The sequence below is a fragment of the Atractosteus spatula genome, chromosome 1 (genome assembly GCF_055471065.1).
Source record: "Atractosteus spatula isolate fAtrSpa1 chromosome 1, fAtrSpa1.hap1, whole genome shotgun sequence".
Lineage (NCBI taxonomy): Eukaryota > Metazoa > Chordata > Actinopteri > Semionotiformes > Lepisosteidae > Atractosteus > Atractosteus spatula.
Window position 1 is genome coordinate 60,599,677 of NC_142706.1, and position 19,158 is coordinate 60,618,834.

Consider the following 19,158-nt stretch of genomic DNA (forward strand, 5'->3'; position numbering starts at 1 on the left):
TTCATGTTACACACGCAGACTGCTGGAGGTGTTTTACTAGAAATGAACAAATGTACACATACCATGTGGGTCGCTTGCCTGAAAATCGGCACTGTCCGGCCGAAAACAGCGTGAAGATGAGTGAACAGTACAAAAGACTGCTCAGCACAATCGATTACACGTAATCAATATTAATTTCATATTTATTTCTACAATTACTTTCTACAAAGGTTGCAGTGCAGTACCTTGTGAGTCATGATTCGCTATTATTTTGAAGTAACAGAGGTCCTTTTAGCGTTATATATTGTTATTAATGTTACTATTTATTACTTTCAATGGTAAAATATATTATGTTTGTTAAATGTGTGCTCCATGTTTTGGTTGATAAGTTATTTACTATGTGTTCTTGAAAGCTGGTTAGTGAAAGTTTTCTAGTTGTATAATTCATGTATTGAATTGTTCTAAATAGTGAAATAAGGTTGTGTTGGGAGCTGTTACTAGTAGTGTCTGCACAAATCATGATCTGGAGGGGCTCCATTCCAAGATCTTACCCAGGGCCCCCAAAAGACTTGGGCCGGCCCTGTCTGCACAAGAGGCTGAAGTCTATAAATCCCGAGAGTACAGAGAAACGAGAGAGAGAACCAGGATTTTCCTTCCCCGTCAAGGGTCTCAAACAACAGTCCTGAGATCTTCCCCATCGATCGTGAAATAGATTCATTTTAAATAATGTGTCTAATAATAATGTCCGCCGCAGTTTGTGTGTCTTCCGGTATTAAGAAAAAAAAGCAGTGAACAGGGTGACAGCTTTGCTCAAGCGCGTTGTTCATTAAAGTTTGCCGCCATCTGGTGTTCAGATGCGCATCGCGTTTGACAACACCTGTCGCGGGTGTCCCGACAGCGCGACACACGCGTGTCGGCTACCCCCAAACTTAATACACACCAGTGCAGGTTAACCGGCCCCTATTACAGACTACAGGTGCTGGTCAGGTGCCGAGTTCATTACTAAGGGTCAAATAACAGCGATTTTATTAGTCGTCTAAGCTCCAGAAAATAAACTGGCATTTCAGAATCCTGGAAGGCTCGATAAACCTTTATGAAACGACACCAGCGTCGTACAACGTTGAGCATTAGTGATGTGTTTGATGTTATCCACGTTTGTGATAAAGTACTCTATCGCCCTGATCAAAACAGAAGGCGTGGAGCCAAGTCAAACCTTTCAGTTCAGTTCAGGTCATATGCACAAGTGCAATGAAATGCGTATTTACACGTATCCTCCAATACAAAGACAATAAAGGCATCACCAAAAACATAAACACATAACAGCAGCAGCAACAACAACAACAACAACAACAATTAAATAACATACAACTTTTAAAAAGTCAGATAAGCAGTATGAGAGACAAAAACACATCAGTGTGAGCCGGCGGTAGGGGTAGAGTTCAGTAATCTGACAGTCTGTGGGAAGAAACTGTCTCTGAATCTGGAATCTTTCCTGGCCTATAAATCTTCATCTTGTTCCTTCCATCGCAAAAGCTGCCGATTTATTTATTTTTTTTCTGGAAACTGTAGCTTGTACAGGCGAGCCCTGAAGTTGGTTAAAGGTTTGCATGGACAGAAATCACATCCCCCATAATGCATCGCAGCTAACGGGCTGCTGCGCATGTTCGATTACTAGCGCGTCATTTCCGTAACAGGGGAGCTGCAGTCAAAGTGTCCAATAGCGTCAGTCCGCCAGACAGAAAAGAACTACATTTCCCAGGAAGCAGCGTGACGGCCCACGCGGTCAGGTCTCTGTTTTTGTTATTGTTATAGGTTAGTGGAACAGCTGACGCGGAGAGAGGTCGTTGAGAAAGGAGTTCTGTGCGTCTTCATTTGAACATCTTTTCAGAAAATACAGGTGACGTTTTATCTACTAGTTGAATGGAAAACAAGTTAAAGACAAAGAATATCTTGTGTTTACTTTAGTGTACTTGACTGTTCGTTTTGCTTTTTTATTATTTTCAGAGAGAGAGAGAGAAAAATGTCTTCTGTAACTTAATTATATGTGTCTTATGCGGTTTTAAATGTTTTCGTACGCAGTTTTTATGGGTTTCTTAAGGGGACAGCGATCCCAGATGGGACTCGATGCACACGGTTTAAAAATATATATACTTAATTTCTGCAGGATAAGAGTAATTTTAAACTAGTTTGCTGCGAGCGAAGCCGAAAACTGCAATTTAATACACCGTTACTGAATCATGCGTCCCGCTTCCCGGATGCCAGGAATGCTTCTGCTAAACGTGTTTTTAGAACTATTAATGAACCTCCATCACCGCAGTCCTCATCAAGAGCTGTCTCACCGGTGTTACGCCGTGCACACACTTGAAATGTCTCCAGAACCGCGGCCTTCGACACACTGAAGGCCTGAGTGCTGGGGAACAATTACAGCGACCTAGAGCTGTGTGGACCACAGGCCTCCCGTCCTGAGCAAGACTGAGAACAGGCGGCGGCGGGTGAGAGCGTGGGTTCTGCGTGACCCGTCGAGCGCCGTCGTGTCGCTGGCGCTACTGAAGCGCACGACTCGGGTTGCGGGCGCCTGCGATATTGCTGGAATTCATTTTGTTCACGTCGGCAAAACTCAAGCGAGTACACGGACAAAGCGAGCTGCGTGTTTTTGTTAATGAAAATAATAAATAACTTGATGACTAGCTCAGCTTCCGCAGAGATGGTTGCCTTCACCTAGCGTTTGAGAGGAACACGTGGACCGGGACTCTCGCAGGTGCTGGGGTGGTGCGGGTCCGCCCTGCGTGTTTGCGTCGTGCTCTGGCGGACGGAGTTGTTGTTTATTTCTTTGGCGATGATTATAAACCTCTCGACCCCTCCTCTCCTCCGCTCCCTTAGTCATGCTCCGTCAGCTGGACCCGCGGTGTCCCCTGAGTCCCCCTGCTCAGGTTACAGCGCCCCCCTCCCGCTCTGTCCCTTTCTGAGAAAAGCAGGACTTCAGTTTCCAGAAGAATTTGGACCCCCGGTTTCACAACACCTTGAGCCCTGAGCCCCGCCTCTCTCCGTGTCGCATGACTTTCGGCTCGCTGTTTCGGGTATTCAAAGGCATCTAATTTCGTGTTTGAAGAGGCGGTGTGCAGTTGTCCTCTTCGCGGCCTCAAGTTGTCGGGAAGCCGGGGGACGGGACGGGTCTGTTTCAGAGGCTGTCCTTGAGGATTGAAATTTGTGTGTCTGATCTCAGGGTGCTGGGCATTCCTGCACACACTGCTGCAGGTACAGAGTGGTCTGTGCTGGACACCCCCAGCAGGAGGCTGTGTAGCACCCTCAGCGGTTCCGGGATTGAGTGGTCCCTGGCTGCTGACACCCGGAGCGAGTGACTGAGCCTGCTCGTGATCGGTGCGGAGGATGGAGAGAACAGCCACGGCCCACTAGCAGTAACACAATCCCTGTGGCACTCACTGAGGACAGAGGTCCCTCCCCTGTCTGTGCCTGAAAGCACCTGCTGGCAGGCGCTATTGTACCAGCAGCACAGACCTGCCGATTCACAAGGGCTGCTTTCGGGGGGGGGGGGAGGGGGTGCCTGCTCTGCTGCGGTGTGCCCCGAGGTCCGTGTGCGAGGCAGAACCGGAGGAAGACAAAGGGAATGTGGACGAGCCTGGTGGAATTACCTGGCCCAGGTGTGCCGGAGGCAGTCAGGAGCAGTTCCCACGGCAGGGCTGCCAACACTCCTGGAGAGCGTCCAGGGAGAGGGATAAGGGGGTCTGGGAGAGGGGGGGGGGCGCAAATGGAGATAAAGGGTGGGAGGTGTGCGGGGAGAGACAGTGGGTGCCGAGACAAGGCAGAACAGAAAGGCTGGGGAGAAAGGGAGATGAGGGACCTGGAAAGAAGTGAGAGAGGGAGGAGGGAAGTAGAGTACTTAAACTCTCTTCCTGCTCTGTGTAATGGTGATGTGGTACATAGATCTGCATCTCATGGGTATTCCATTGAGTTGACATTATAACCCAGGTGCCCTGCTTTCCGCTCTCCGTTTTCCTGCGTCGACCTCTGTTGTTCCCCTCACCCCCAGGTGGGTGTGTCCAGACCCCTGCAGTCGCCATGGAGACGACAGCCCCGCCCCAGTGGAGGGTGGAGTTTCGGAATGTGGGGAGGAGCTACTTCCCCCAGAGCCGCGTGGAGTGCCACTACAGCATGAGCCCCCTTCACTGCTGGGCCAGCAGTGACTGGATAGGCCTCTTCAAGGTACCTTCCTCATCCTCTGAGTCATTTTCCCCCACCTCCTCAGCAGCCTCATCAGTGCTTTTACTAGGCTGGCTCCTTTTGGCCAATTATACATTTTGTTTGCCGAGCTTCAGCCAATTAATCTGAACGTTAACTTCCCTAATTTAACATGTTTGTCCAGAAGGCAAGAGCTTAGCATTTTAAAATAGATTGTTCAGCCTTTACAATCCATTTCGGGTTTTCAGGAAATGCGCGAATTCAGTCAGACCTCCCTTCACCTTTTTCTTTTCCCAAAGGCCAAAAAAGTGCGTCTCTCCCACTGTGAAAAAAATTGTGATTTGAGGCGGTTTTGACTTCATGATTAATATAGAAAAACACAAACCGCTGATTGTCAGTTTCTCTGTGAATGGAGACCCTGTGCTGTCTCCCAGGCTTCAGGGAGAGATACCAATTGGCAGGTGTCAGTGTTGATTTAAATAAAGCCATTGGCTTTACAGGGTGAGCTTTTTACTGCACAGCAAAATCGAACACATCGGGCAGGAGGGAGCCTTGTTGTCAGCAGCACTGCTGTCGTTACGGTCACTGCTGGTTTCACAGTTATTGTCCTGGAATCTGATCTCGTCTCTGTGCCTCCCTCTCTCCCGGCGCAGGTGGGTTGGTCTTCTACACGGGATTATCACACCTTTGTCTGGGCTCTGTCTCCGGAGGGCTACTCCGAGGGCACCTCTGCCAACGGCTGTGTGCATTTCCAAGGTACGAACTCCGAGCAGGTCTGGGCACCGTCTGTGTGGCATTTAATGGTAAGAGATGAGAAAGGCAGATAAATAGTGGGGTGAGGATTATTTAAAAAACCTGGTGCAGGGAAAAAAAAAAACTTCAACCCACCCGCCTTTCTGCAAAATCAGAGTCCAGAGCCCCAAAACAAAGTGTTAAACATGAGAACAAAGTGTAGCACATAAGCACAAAGTATAACATTTAAGAATGGTTACAAACGTGTGGAGATTATGCTGGATCTCTGGCTTATCTGGACTATCTTTTGGTAGTTAGTAGCTAATTGAGTTTTGCAAACTGATGCAAAAATAATTAGTTTCTTCCTCTTCCTAATGAGCCCAAGATGAATATAGTTGCAGTGGCTGTAATCCTCTCCCGCAGCTTTACAAACAAGTAGCAACAGGATCGTTTCCATTTTAGCAGCGCCTGGCGCAATTTTAATCCAAGAAAAGGATCTTGATGTTGATCTGAAAAAATACTTCTCCGAGCTGGCAAGGTTTCTGAGAGCAGGGGGGCCCCAGGTATCGGCAGCCAGTGCTCTGTGAGTGAGACCGACACCGTGTCCTCTGTCCCGCGCAGCCTGCTACCTCCCCAGGCCCGGCGAGGACTCGTACCAGTTCGTCTACGTGGACCAGCGCGGCGAGGTGTGCGCCCGCAGCTCCCCCTTCACCTTCTGCGCCCCCAAGCCCCTGGACGAGCTGGTCACCCTGGAAGAGAGGAGAGAGGGAGAGGAGGAGGAAGAGGGGGAGGGGATGCTGCTGGTCATCCCGCGGGCTGAGCTGCTACAGGTCAGCGGAGGAGGAGGAGGGAGGCTCAGAAGAAGATGGTGAAAATGCCATCAAGTAGACATTAACTGCCCAGAAGCTCACTTGACCTTGCCTCCTCATTGTGTGGATCATTCCGTAAACTCCCTGTCCCTGCCTCCCCCGAATGCCAGGCTCGCCTGGAGGAGTGCCTCCGAGAGAGAGCTGAGCTGCTGCAGGCCAGGGAGGCGACGCAGAGGGGCCGGGAGGAGGAGAGGGAGGAGTGGGACAGGCAGAGGCGGGAGCTGAGTGAGCGACTGGGACGCGCCAGGGAGGAGGCCTCGCGGCTGCGGGAGACGCGGCAGGTAAGCGCCGAGCGAGACATCCGCTGGGGCCGCGCCCCCCCGCGTCGGCACTGCCTCCTTCCCGTCTCCCTCCCCCCAGGGCGCGGAGTCTGCGCGGGAGGCGGCGGTGGCCGAGAGGGACGCTCTGCTGGCCGAGGTGGCGGCGGGCCGGCGGCGCGTGGGCGAGCTGGAGGAGGCCGTCGGCGCCCTCGGAGACAGGGGGCGGGAGCGGGAGGCCGAGCTGGACAGGTGACTGCAGCCCGCCGGCCCCGACAGGTCCACGACCCCGCACAAGTCTGTCTCTCTGTTCTGACGGCCGGCTCGGTGTCCGTGCAGGATGAAGGAGCGGCTGAGGAGGCTGACGCAGCAGCAGGAGCAGGCGGTGCGCCAGAAGAGGGAGGAGGAGGAGGAGAGGAAGGCCCTGCAGGTGCTCAAGGGCTGCTCGTGGCGTACAACCTGCTGCACCTAGTTTACACATGATGAGCACTCACCCCAGATACGTGCACAATCTGTTCTTCCACATAATACAGCCAGACTGCCCACCGTTTACACATTCACACACTACACATATATTCACACTCAAAGAGTTTGCACACAATATACTCACTTCTGCTTACTGCTTACTCAGTGTGCACAATTCTCATGGGATGCAAGAACTTTGCACAGTAGTGTATGCAATGTATGTAGTTTTTAGTTCTGGCCTGATGGACACGCACTGGGCACTGGTTACATTGTATTGCATGCTGTTCACTCCTGCTGCACATACACTGCGCACGCTCTTTTCAGACAGCACATGTACAGTCTGCCCCCCTCCCCGCTGTGTTGATCCTCAGGGTAAGCTGCTGTCCTCGGAGGAGGAGCTGCACCGCATGTGCTCGGAGTTTCAGAGCCTGCGAGGGTCACTGGCTGAGAGGGAGACGCAGGCCCTGACACTGAGAGACACCATCAGCACCCTGACTCTCAGACTGAACACTGCACAGCAGAGAGAGGTGAGAGGGAGGGGGAGACAGGCTGGGAGGCTGACGGGTACAGAGAGCAGCAGAGCGTCAGTGAGTGTTCGTCTCGGGCTCATGTTGCATCCTCTCCTCTGTCTCCCTTCCCCCCACCTCTCTGCACGTCTGCCTCTCTTCACCCCTCTCTGGGACCCGCTCCCGGCCGCCTGCCACTCCCACCGCTGCCCCAGGCGGAAACCGACTCCCTGCGCCAGGAGCTGTCCAGTCTGCGGGAGCGTCTGTGTGCCAGCGAGCGCCGTGTGGAAGGACTGGGCGCTGAGCTGGAGGTGGTGGGTGGGCAGAGGGACCGTGGGCAAACCGAGCTGCACCAGGCCCGGCTCGAGGCCGCACAGCTCACACTGCAGCTGGCTGAGACCCGCCTGGCAATGAGGGAGGGCCGGGCTCGTTGGCAGGGGGAGAGGGAGGCCCTGCAGCAAAGCGCTCAGGTACGAACTGACAGACTGACAGCTCGCACGCTGACACAGGCACAGAGACTGACAGCTCACACACTGACACAGGCACACAGACTGACAGCTCACACACTGACACAGACAACACAGACTGACAGCTCACACACTGACACAGACAACACAGACTGACAGCTCACACACTGACACAGGCACAGAGACTGACAGCTCACACACTGACACAGGCACACAGACTGACAGCTCACACACTGACACAGGCACACAGACTGACAGCTCACACACTGACACAGGCACACAGACTGACAGCTCACACACTGACACAGGCACACAGACTGACAGCTCACACACTGACACAGACAACACAGACTGACAGCTCACACACTGACACAGGCACACAGACTGACAGCTCACACACTGACACAGGCACACAGACTGACAGCTCGCACGCTGACACAGGCACAGAGACTGACAGCTCACACACTGACACAGGCACACAGACTGACAGCTCACACACTGACACAGACAACACAGACTGACAGCTCACACACTGACACAGGCACACAGACTGACAGCTCACACACTGACACAGGCACACAGACTGACAGCTCACACACTGACACAGGCACACAGACTGACAGCTCACACACTGACACAGACAACACAGACTGACAGCTCACACACTGACACAGGCACACAGACTGACAGCTCACACACTGACACAGGCACACAGACTGACAGCTCACACACTGACACAGGCACAGAGACTGACAGCTCACACACTGACACAGGCACACAGACTGACAGCTCACACACTGACACAGGCACACAGACTGACAGCTCACACACTGACACAGGCACACAGACTGACAGCTCACACACTGACACAGGCACACAGACTGACAGCTCACACACTGACACAGGCACACAGACTGACAGCTCACACACTGACACAGGCACACAGACTGACAGCTCACACACTGACACAGACAACACAGACTGGCAGCTCACACACTGACACAGGCACACAGACTGACAGCTCACACACTGACACAGACAACACAGACTGACAGCTCACACACTGACACAGACAACACAGACTGACAGCTCACACACTGACACAGGCACACAGACTGACAGCTCACACACTGACACAGGCACACAGACTGACAGCTCACACACTGACACAGGCACACAGACTGACAGCTCACACACTGACACAGGCACACAGACTGACAGCTCACACACTGACACAGGCACACAGACTGACAGCTCGCACACTGACACAGGCACAGAGACTGACAGCTCGCACACTGACACAGGCACACAGACTGACAGCTCACACACTGACACAGGCACACAGACTGACAGCTCACACACTGACACAGGCACACAGACTGACAGCTCACACACTGACACAGGCACAGAGACTGACAGCTCACACACTGACACAGGCACACAGACTGACAGCTCACACACTGACACAGGCACACAGACTGACAGCTCACACACTGACACAGGCACACAGACTGACAGCTCACACACTGACACAGGCACACAGACTGACAGCTCACACACTGACACAGGCACACAGACTGACAGCTCACACACTGACACAGACAACACAGACTGGCAGCTCACACACTGACACAGGCACACAGACTGACAGCTCACACACTGACACAGACAACACAGACTGACAGCTCACACACTGACACAGACAACACAGACTGACAGCTCACACACTGACACAGGCACACAGACTGACAGCTCACACACTGACACAGGCACACAGACTGACAGCTCACACACTGACACAGGCACACAGACTGACAGCTCACACACTGACAGACAACACAGACTGACAGCTCACACACTGACACAGGCACACAGACTGACAGCTCGCACACTGACACAGACAACACAGACTGACAGCTCGCACACTGACACAGGCACACAGACTGACAGCTCACACACTGACACAGACAACACAGACTGACAGCTCACACACTGACACAGGCACACAGACTGACAGCTCACACACTGACACAGACAACACAGACTGGCAGCTCACACACTGACACAGGCACACAGACTGGCAGCTCACACACTGACACAGGCACACAGACTGACAGCTCACACACTGACACAGGCACACAGACTGACAGCTCACACACTGACACAGGCACACAGACTGACAGCTCACACACTGACAGACAACACAGACTGACAGCTCACACACTGACACAGGCACACAGACTGACAGCTCACACACTGACACAGACAACACAGACTGACAGCTCACACACTGACACAGGCACACAGACTGACAGCTCACACACTGACACAGACAACACAGACTGACAGCTCACACACTGACACAGACAACACAGACTGACAGCTCACACACTGACACAGACAACACAGACTGACAGCTCACACACTGACACAGGCACAGAGACTGACAGCTCACACACTGACACAGGCACACAGACTGACAGCTCACACACTGACACAGACAACACAGACTGACAGCTCACACACTGACACAGACAACACAGACTGACAGCTCACACACTGACACAGGCACACAGACTGACAGCTCACACACTGACACAGGCACACAGACTGACAGCTCACACACTGACACAGGCACACAGACTGACAGCTCGCACGCTGACACAGACAACACAGACTGACAGCTCACACACTGACACAGGCACACAGACTGACAGCTCACACACTGACACAGACAACACAGACTGACAGCTCACACACTGACACAGACAACACAGACTGACAGCTCACACACTGACACAGGCACACAGACTGACAGCTCACACACTGACACAGGCACACAGACTGACAGCTCACACACTGACACAGGCACACAGACTGACAGCTCGCACGCTGACACAGACAACACAGACTGACAGCTCACACACTGACACAGGCACACAGACTGACAGCTCACACACTGACACAGGCACACAGACTGACAGCTCACACACTGACACAGACAACACAGACTGACAGCTCACACACTGACACAGGCACACAGACTGACAGCTCACACACTGACACAGGCACACAGACTGACAGCTCGCACACTGACACAGGCACACAGACTGACAGCTCGCACACTGACACAGACAACACAGACTGACAGCTCACACACTGACACAGACAACACAGACTGACAGCTCACACACTGACACAGGCACACAGACTGACAGCTCACACACTGACACAGACAACACAGACTGACAGCTCACACACTGACACAGACAACACAGACTGACAGCTCACACACTGACACAGGCACACAGACTGACAGCTCGCACGCTGACACAGACAACACAGACTGACAGCTCACACACTGACACAGGCACACAGACTGACAGCTCACACACTGACACAGACAACACAGACTGACAGCTCACACACTGACACAGACAACACAGACTGACAGCTCACACACTGACACAGACAACACAGACTTAAAGCTCACACACTGACACAGACAACACAGACTGACAGCTCACACACTGACACAGGCACACAGACTGACAGCTCGCACGCTGACACAGGCACACAGACTGACAGCTCACACACTGACACAGACAACACAGACTGACAGCTCACACACTGACACAGACAACACAGACTGACAGCTCACACACTGACACAGGCACACAGACTGACAGCTCACACACTGACACAGGCACACAGACTGACAGCTCACACACTGACACAGACAACACAGACTGACAGCTCACACACTGACACAGGCACACAGACTGACAGCTCACACACTGACACAGGCACACAGACTGACAGCTCACACACTGACACAGACAACACAGACTGACAGCTCACACACTGACACAGACAACACAGACTGACAGCTCACACACTGACACAGACAACACAGACTGACAGCTCACACACTGACACAGGCACACAGACTGACAGCTCACACACTGACACAGACAACACAGACTGACAGCTCACACACTGACACAGAAAACACAGACTGACAGCTCACACACTGACACAGACAACACAGACTGACAGCTCACACACTGACACAGGCACACAGACTGACAGCTCACACACTGACACAGACAACACAGACTGACAGCTCACACACTGACACAGGCACACAGACTGACAGCTCACACACTGACACAGGCACACAGACTGACAGCTCGCACGCTGACACAGGCACACAGACTGACAGCTCACACGCTGACACAGACAACACAGACTGACAGCTCACACACTGACACAGACAACACAGACTGACAGCTCACACACTGACACAGACAACACAGACTGACAGCTCACACACTGACACAGAAAACACAGACTGACAGCTCACACACTGACACAGACAACACAGACTGACAGCTCACACACTGACACAGGCACACAGACTGACAGCTCACACACTGACACAGAAAACACAGACTGACAGCTCACACACTGACACAGGCACACAGACTGACAGCTCACACACTGACACAGGCACACAGACTGACAGCTCACACACTGACACAGACAACACAGACTGACAGCTCACACACTGACACAGACAACACAGACTGACAGCTCACACACTGACACAGACAACACAGACTGACAGCTCACACACTGACACAGGCACACAGACTGACAGCTCACACACTGACACAGACAACACAGACTGACAGCTCACACACTGACACAGACAACACAGACTGACAGCTCACACACTGACACAGACAACACAGACTGACAGCTCACACACTGACACAGGCACAGGCACACAGACTGACAGCTCAGACACTGACATAGACACACAAGCACACAGACTGATAGCTGCTCTGATTGAAGTCCTGACTCACTGCTGGAGAGACTGACACACTGAACCAAGGCAAAACTGAGACTCAGTCAAGCCTGACCCTGAAAACAGCCTAAAGAGGGTGCCCTCTAACCTTTCAGATGGACAGAGAGAGGATTGCAGAGCTCAGTGAGGCGCTGCAGCAGGCAGAAGCGAGGCTGCAGGAGGAGAGGATGGAGAGGGAGAAGGCAGAGGTGGAGCTGGCAAGAGAAAGGGACTGTAACCGGGTACATGTAGTCACCCCCTGGTCACAAGCCAGAACACAGCACCCACTCACACCTTCACAGCCTTCTGTGAGAATGTGAATTCCAGTTCAATTAATACAATAAATGTACAGATAATTCAGAGAAACATACCTTTGAGTGAAAGATACTGACAGTTGGGGTATGTGCACTTAACGTTCTTGTGACTAGGCTCACCATCTGGGCAGATAAGCACACTGTATAGTGAAATAAACTCACCACCTGGGCAAATTATTAACATGATAATTACTCTTAACCGTTAATGTCCAGTATATGCAGCCCCTTTACATTGGTAAATACACACACTGTATACTAAAACAGCACAAAGGTGCACCTCTGTGCACAATGACATGTGTAAGAATACACCATCCCTGTGTGCATTCAAGTGTGAGCCTGTGTGTGGCGCCCCCCTCAGGTGCAGCGGGGAGAGGCAAGCCGGGAGCTGCAGGAGCTGAAATCCAGCCTGAGACTGGGCCAGAGGGAGAAAGAGCATCTTCTGCACCAGCAACAGGCCAGTACACTGCCTCTGCACACCCATTCAGGAGATGTACACTACCTTTATGCACAAGCAGCAGATATGTAGTCTATATGCAGTGTGTATGTATAGTGTTGGGACTTGGTCTTAATATGCTGTTGATATGCAGTTTTCTTTAACTGTATAGGCAGCTGATGTAACAGGGTCCCTATATAGTTGCAGTACAGCTCAGTATCTCCATATTGTCTGCATGCTAAAGTATAAGATATTACCACAGTTTCTGTGTTACGGCTATACTTTGACCTCGTATATACATTATACATACATAACTAATACAACATAGATCTCGTTGATTGAGTGCACACAGTGAGGTACTGACACAATGACCATATTAATTCTAAAATGTTCAGTTACATGAACATTGAGATTTTTACAGATTTTTTTTGTACAGTACTTCAACAAATTTGTGCAGTATTTTCTTTTATGCAAAAATTAGCACAGTGTGTGTTACACTGCGAGATATTGATATTTCTGTGTGCGCATGCTACAGGGAGATATGGATACAGTATGTGTGCACACTAAACTGAGATACTGACACACTGTGACTGTGTGCTGTGCTGTGAGATGCTGACACTGTGTAGGTGCTGTGTTGTGATACTGACACACTGTGTGAGTGTGTGTGCTTTGTGATATTGACACACTGTGTTTGTGTGCTGTGAGATACTGACACTGTGTAGGTGCTGTGTTGTGAGATACCGACACACTGTGTGTGTGTGTGTGCTCTGAGATACCGACACACTGTGTGTGTGTGTGCTCTGAGATACCGACACACTGTGTGTGTGCTCTGAGATACCGACACGCTGTGTGTGTGTGCGCTCTGAGATACCGACACGCTGTGTGTGTGTGTGCTCTGAGATACTGACTCCCTGTGTGTGTGTGCTCTGAGATACTGACACACTGTGTGTGCCTGCTGTGCTGTGCTGTGAGATGCTGACACTGTGTAGGTGCAGTGTGAGGTACTGACAGCCGGTGTGTGTGCAGGAGCTGCTGCAGTACGTGCGCCAGCTGGAGCAGCGGCTGGAGGCTGTGGCCGATGCTAAGTGGAGGGATGCTGCCTCTGACTCCAACAGTAAGTGACATCATCCCTTTTGTGTGAGAGAATGCCATGACATCACCTGGTGATGCCATACATAGCTCAGAATGTCAATTGTGATGTTATATTATAATATTTACTTTAATTTAAGTGTGCCATGCTGAAACACTGTTCATTCCACTGTACCTTTTCAGATCATAGTACACTACGCTATGCTTAATTGTGGTGTACTATTCTGTACCATAATGATTTGTATTTTCCCCAGCTTGCATTATGCTGTATAGTTTCATTCTGTGTTGTAGTTTTTGTACCTTGCGGCAGCCCACTGCACTACAGTATCTGTGTGTATGCAGGTCGTCCTGACAGCCCTGTATCAGAGTCAGAGGAGGACAGTCCTGAAGCCCTGCAGCCCCCTCATCCCCTGGGTGCCTACAGCCTCTGTGACCCCCCAACCTTCACAACAGAGGCCCTGCTCCTCGCTACCCCTCCCCCGTCTCCACAGGGAGGCGTGGTCATCAGCCAGCCCGCCCCCCTCTCCTCCCCACGGCAACAAGACACTGAGTCACTGGCCCACAGCTCGGAGTCGGTAAGACGCTGACACATCTCGCCTGCGCAGCTGGGCTGTTTGTGAGAGAGTCTGTCGGCCCGGTGGCCTGTCTTTCTAACTCTGTGTCCGTCTCCAGGAGCCAGAGGACGAGAAGGAGTTGGCGCTGTATGGAGCCCAGAGTTCAGGGGACGAGACTGCCCTGCTGCTGCCAGAGCACAACTGCCCTGCTGAGGGGTAAATACACTACTGTGGCTGCTACACCAGAAGCCTCCCCACTGGGGTGTAGATAGACTATCCCACCCTGCACCTTGGGTTCATACCCTGTCCTTCCCCACTGAGGGGTAAATACCCTCTCCTGCCCCACTGTGGGGTAAAAGGGCCGCCTTGCCGACTGTTCTACTCCACAGAGCAGGCTAAATAAAACAGATTAAATGTACCAGATTTGTCAATACTCAGATATTGCAGATAGAATTATTATTCCAGGTGACAGGGAAAAGGGTTGTTGGTGGAAAAGCCATGTCTTCTGTTGGGAAACAGGGAATAGAGGTGTGTGTGGGGAACACTGCACAGACGAGGAATAGAGGTGTGTGTGTGGGAAAGGTGCACAGACAGGGAATAGAGGCGTGTGTGGATCCATGGGATGGGGGTGAGGGAGGGAATAAAGTGGCACAGAGGTCCAGAATGGTGAGCAGCCAGGTCACACAGCAGTGAAACCATCAGTGAGTCTGTGTGCAGCATACTGTCAAAACATCTTTTTTTCACCTTAGAGATATCGCTAGACTACGCCCTATGCTATCATTAACTGTGGCTGAAAATCTGATCAACACATTTGTATTCTCTCGAATTGACTACTGTAATGCTCTACTCGCTGGGGTATCTAAATCTACTCTGAACAAACTGCAGTATGTCCAAAATTCAGCAGCCAGAATCCTGACCAGGTCTAGTGCAAGTGTTCACATGACTCCTATCCTGGAGTCCTTGCACTGGCTTCCTGTCAAATTCCTTGTAGACTTTAAAATCCTCATGCTCACCTATAAGGCTCTGCATGGCTTGGCACCTCAGTACCTGTCTGAACTATTATCACCCTACTCCCCACCTCACAACCTTCGCTCTTCTAATTCTGCTCTCATGTCTGTCCCCCAAGCCCATCTAGATTCTATGGGTCACAGGGCCTTCTCCTGTTATCCCCCCAAGCTCTGGAACTCTCTGCCTATGGATATCAGAGAGTCACCTTCTCTTAACTCCTTCAAATCCAGACTCAAAACCCTCTTCTTCAGAAAAGCCTTAACTTAACTGGTTCCATTCTTCACCCCTCTGCTTTTCTTATTACCACCATCCATGTCTCCTCTGTATATTGTAATTGTGTTTTATCTTGTGTATTCTTTTTATTTATTGTTGTTGTCATCCTGTAAAGCGCTTTGAGAAGCCACCTTTAAAAGCGCTATATAAAATAAAGTTTTTTATTATTATTATTAAAAGAGCAGCATGTGGCGGAAACCCACACGGACGTGAGGGGAACGTGCAGACACCACCCAGACAGCACCCCCGGTCCAGAATTGAACAAAGGGTCCCTAGTGCTGCGAGACAGCAATGCTAACCAGTGCGCCACTGCGCTGCCCTCTCCATTCAATTGGTTCATTCTAAATGAGGAGGCTTAGGCTAGCAGCAAATACTCTGAAATAGAGACGGAGAAACAGCTGTGAAATTCTTTGGATCCCATGATGGACCATGCTGGCAGAAGCAGAAGAAAAGGCCGAGTGGGACTTATGGAATTCCTTATAGAGAATCTCTGCCCCCACCACCAGGAACTGGATTAATATTTCTCTCTCTCTTTCAGTGAGCGCTCTGGCTCCCCCTTGTGGAACTGAGTGGAGAGACTGCTATCCCCGAGATGACCACAAGGTGGCGGTAGAGAAGCAAGGGAATTTTTTACAGCAAATAATACAATATTATATACATTTTCAGTTACTACACACAGTGACTACACAAATTGCTTTTTAAATCTATTACACTAAAGACAGTGCGCTCTATGTAACTGATGCACACAGTTGGTACCCGGTTAATATACACACAGATGTAACTGGTATACACACCCATGCCATGCGCTGATCGATCAGTGATGTGGCACAGACAGATTGCAGTTAAACAAATAATGTAACGTAGCTCCAGCAAACTGCAGGAGTCTTATTTTTTGTAATTGTATGAGTGCGTGTTTGTGTTTACGGACTGAGGGTTTCTTTTAAACAAAAAGGTTCAACTTTTAAATTTCGTGTGTAAATACTCAATTTCCTGGGCTGACTTTCAGGCAAGCAGCCTCGTTGGATTAAATTTCACAGTTATCAATTACTGCTTTATTTTACATGTGTATCTGCACCATCAAACCCGTAAAGGGCTGCACTGAAATATGTTTTCAGATATGACTAGCATGGCCCTATAATTGCCCTGGCCAAATTTCCCATTGGCCCTTACCAATCATGGCCTCCTAATAATCCCCATCTATGAACTGACTTCATTACTCTGCTCTCCTCTCCACTGAGAGCTGGTGTGTGGTGAGTCTACTGGTCACTATGGCTGCTGTCGCATCATCCAGGTGGGGCTGCACATTGGTGGTGGTGGAGGATCCCCATTACCTGTAAAGCGCTTTGAGTGGAGTGTCCAGAAAAGCGCTATATAAGTGTAAGCAATTATTATTATTATTATTATTATTATATTGACAGAATTCAATTTCAGCATCAGTTTAGCAGCTGAAAAAGTCAGATGTTCTAAGTAAGCTCAGGAATACCTGACAGGTGGGTTGTGGGTGGGACTGGGTCACATGTCACTTCATTTGTATTTTTCTAAGGTTAAATTTAAACTGCTTAGCAAAAAGAGAGCGGCTGCGCAGAGATTTTATAGCTTTGAGATACCAAAAATAAGACTTTTGATTTTCTAAAGTGCATATATTTTGTATGACCTATTCCAGTCGCTTATACAGCTGTTATTCGATTTTTTATCTGTCAGCTCTGGTTCTTATAAGCAATAGCTACAGGTGCTACCAGGGACCAGGGCTCGGGAGGCAGGGGCGGGAGCTGTATTTTCAGGAATGTCCTGAAGAAAGATGGGAGAAAGAGGCAGAGGGTGGGAGTTGGAGTGACGGAGAGACGGGGAGGGAAGCTTTTTGGTTTGAATGTTTATTCTTCAAAATTTTAAATTTGAATTTTTAAAAATTAAGATGCTTACTTCATACTGCCTGATATATTAACTGTTACCTTGCACAGATTTCTTGTACCAGATATTTACTGTACTAGTTGATTTTAGGTGGAATATCACATTTAAGAAACTGACTGTAAGCAGAACAGCTTTTATTATTACTGTAATACTTATTATTGTATTATTGCTGTTGTTGTTTTTGTCCTGTTTTACTTCTTATATTTTAGTTCTCTGGTGGGTTGTGGTGGTTATCAGAAGGAGTCCTTAGAATAATTACCTACTGTCTCTCTAGAACAATGGTTTGTTGGGTTTAAGTGGGTAAGGAGTTCGAATAACTAAAGGGCAGAATGCAAGCTAGCAAACACCGTGATCCTCAAAGAGCAGGTCCCGAGAGCTTGTTGCAAGATCCACAGGCATCTATCGGTGGTGTGCTTTGTTCTTTCTTTGAGAATTTGTTCATGGCTGGTTGATTAAGGATTAACTCCTCCTCAGTGTCGCAGACTGTCCTGCTCTGCTATGCTGTGTGGTTGTGCTGAGTTGCTGCAATAAAGACCAGACTGTACACCATGGGCTCTGTGTCTGCTGTCTCTTTTTCCCCGAGTGTGCGAGCAGTGATCTGAGAATAGAGAGGACTGCATTGAAGTTGGCAATACTCGGCTCATCTGGCCTGGACTGGCTTGGACCAGACTGGAATGAACTGGACAGGGACTGGGCTTGTCTGGACTGGGACTGAGACTGTACCTGACTGGAGTGCACTGTCGCTCTCCCACCTCTTTATCTGTCTCTCTGTCACCTGTCTCCCTCCAGCAGCCCTCTCTCCCTTCCTCTCAGTGTATCGCTCCACGAGCTGGAAAGCTGCAGTGACGAGAGCTAATTACAAAATCAATCGCGCTGCCCTGCCTGTTTTATGGACCCCTCTAAAACCTGAACAGAGAAATCGCTGAGGGATTGACGACCCTCTCTCCTTCTTTATCTGTTTTAATTAGAAATGTAAAAGATAAGAAGACCTGAGGGCACGCCACACTCTCTCTCTCTTTCCTCGCCCACTCTGCGTCTCTCTCACTTTATCTCTCTGTTTAATATTTCACGCAGGTATAAAATTTACTGCCTCCCTCCTTCTGAAACGTTCCTCACCTTCTCCTGACCTTCACTCTGATATCTCGGAGGAGCACCCGAGTGCAAAACTCAATCTGCTCTCATCTCCTCAGCCCTCCTCTGTGCCCTCTCCTCTTCTCGTTTCTTCTTCTGTCTACTCTTCCCCTCTGCTTTCTGC

At 50.3% G+C, this 19,158-nt stretch overlaps 1 protein-coding gene across 2 annotated transcripts; it reads left to right on the plus strand.

Moving 5' to 3' along the window:
• Positions 1-1,794: 1,794 nt before the first annotated feature.
• Positions 1,795-18,458, plus strand: calcoco1a (calcium binding and coiled-coil domain 1a). Of its 2 annotated transcripts, none has more exons than XM_088915133.1 (15): positions 1,795-1,876; positions 4,028-4,200; positions 4,830-4,932; positions 5,530-5,738; positions 5,888-6,058; positions 6,138-6,286; positions 6,374-6,464; positions 6,871-7,026; positions 7,221-7,475; positions 12,441-12,566; positions 12,997-13,092; positions 14,098-14,185; positions 14,503-14,735; positions 14,833-14,930; positions 16,534-18,458. In XM_088915133.1, the coding sequence occupies exons 2-15, from the start codon at positions 4,057-4,059 to the stop codon at positions 16,562-16,564; spliced, it is 1,950 nt and encodes a 649-aa protein (XP_088771259.1). In that variant the 5' UTR covers positions 1,795-1,876; positions 4,028-4,056; the 3' UTR covers positions 16,565-18,458. The 2 variants fall into 2 exon arrangements, with proteins under 2 accessions (XP_088771259.1, XP_088771260.1); XM_088915134.1 differs by having other exon boundaries at positions 12,441-12,533.
• Positions 18,459-19,158: the final 700 nt, after the last annotated feature.

Coding starts and splice junctions, on each gene's coding strand:
- calcoco1a (XM_088915133.1), top strand. CDS start 4,057: ATGGAGACGACAGCCCCGCCCCAGTGGAGGGTGGAGTTTCGGAATGTG. Junction 4,933..5,529: donor CGGCTGTGTGCATTTCCAAG/GTACGAACTCCG, acceptor TGTCCCGCGCAG/CCTGCTACCTCCCCAGGCCC. Junction 5,739..5,887: donor CGCGGGCTGAGCTGCTACAG/GTCAGCGGAGGA, acceptor CCCGAATGCCAG/GCTCGCCTGGAGGAGTGCCT.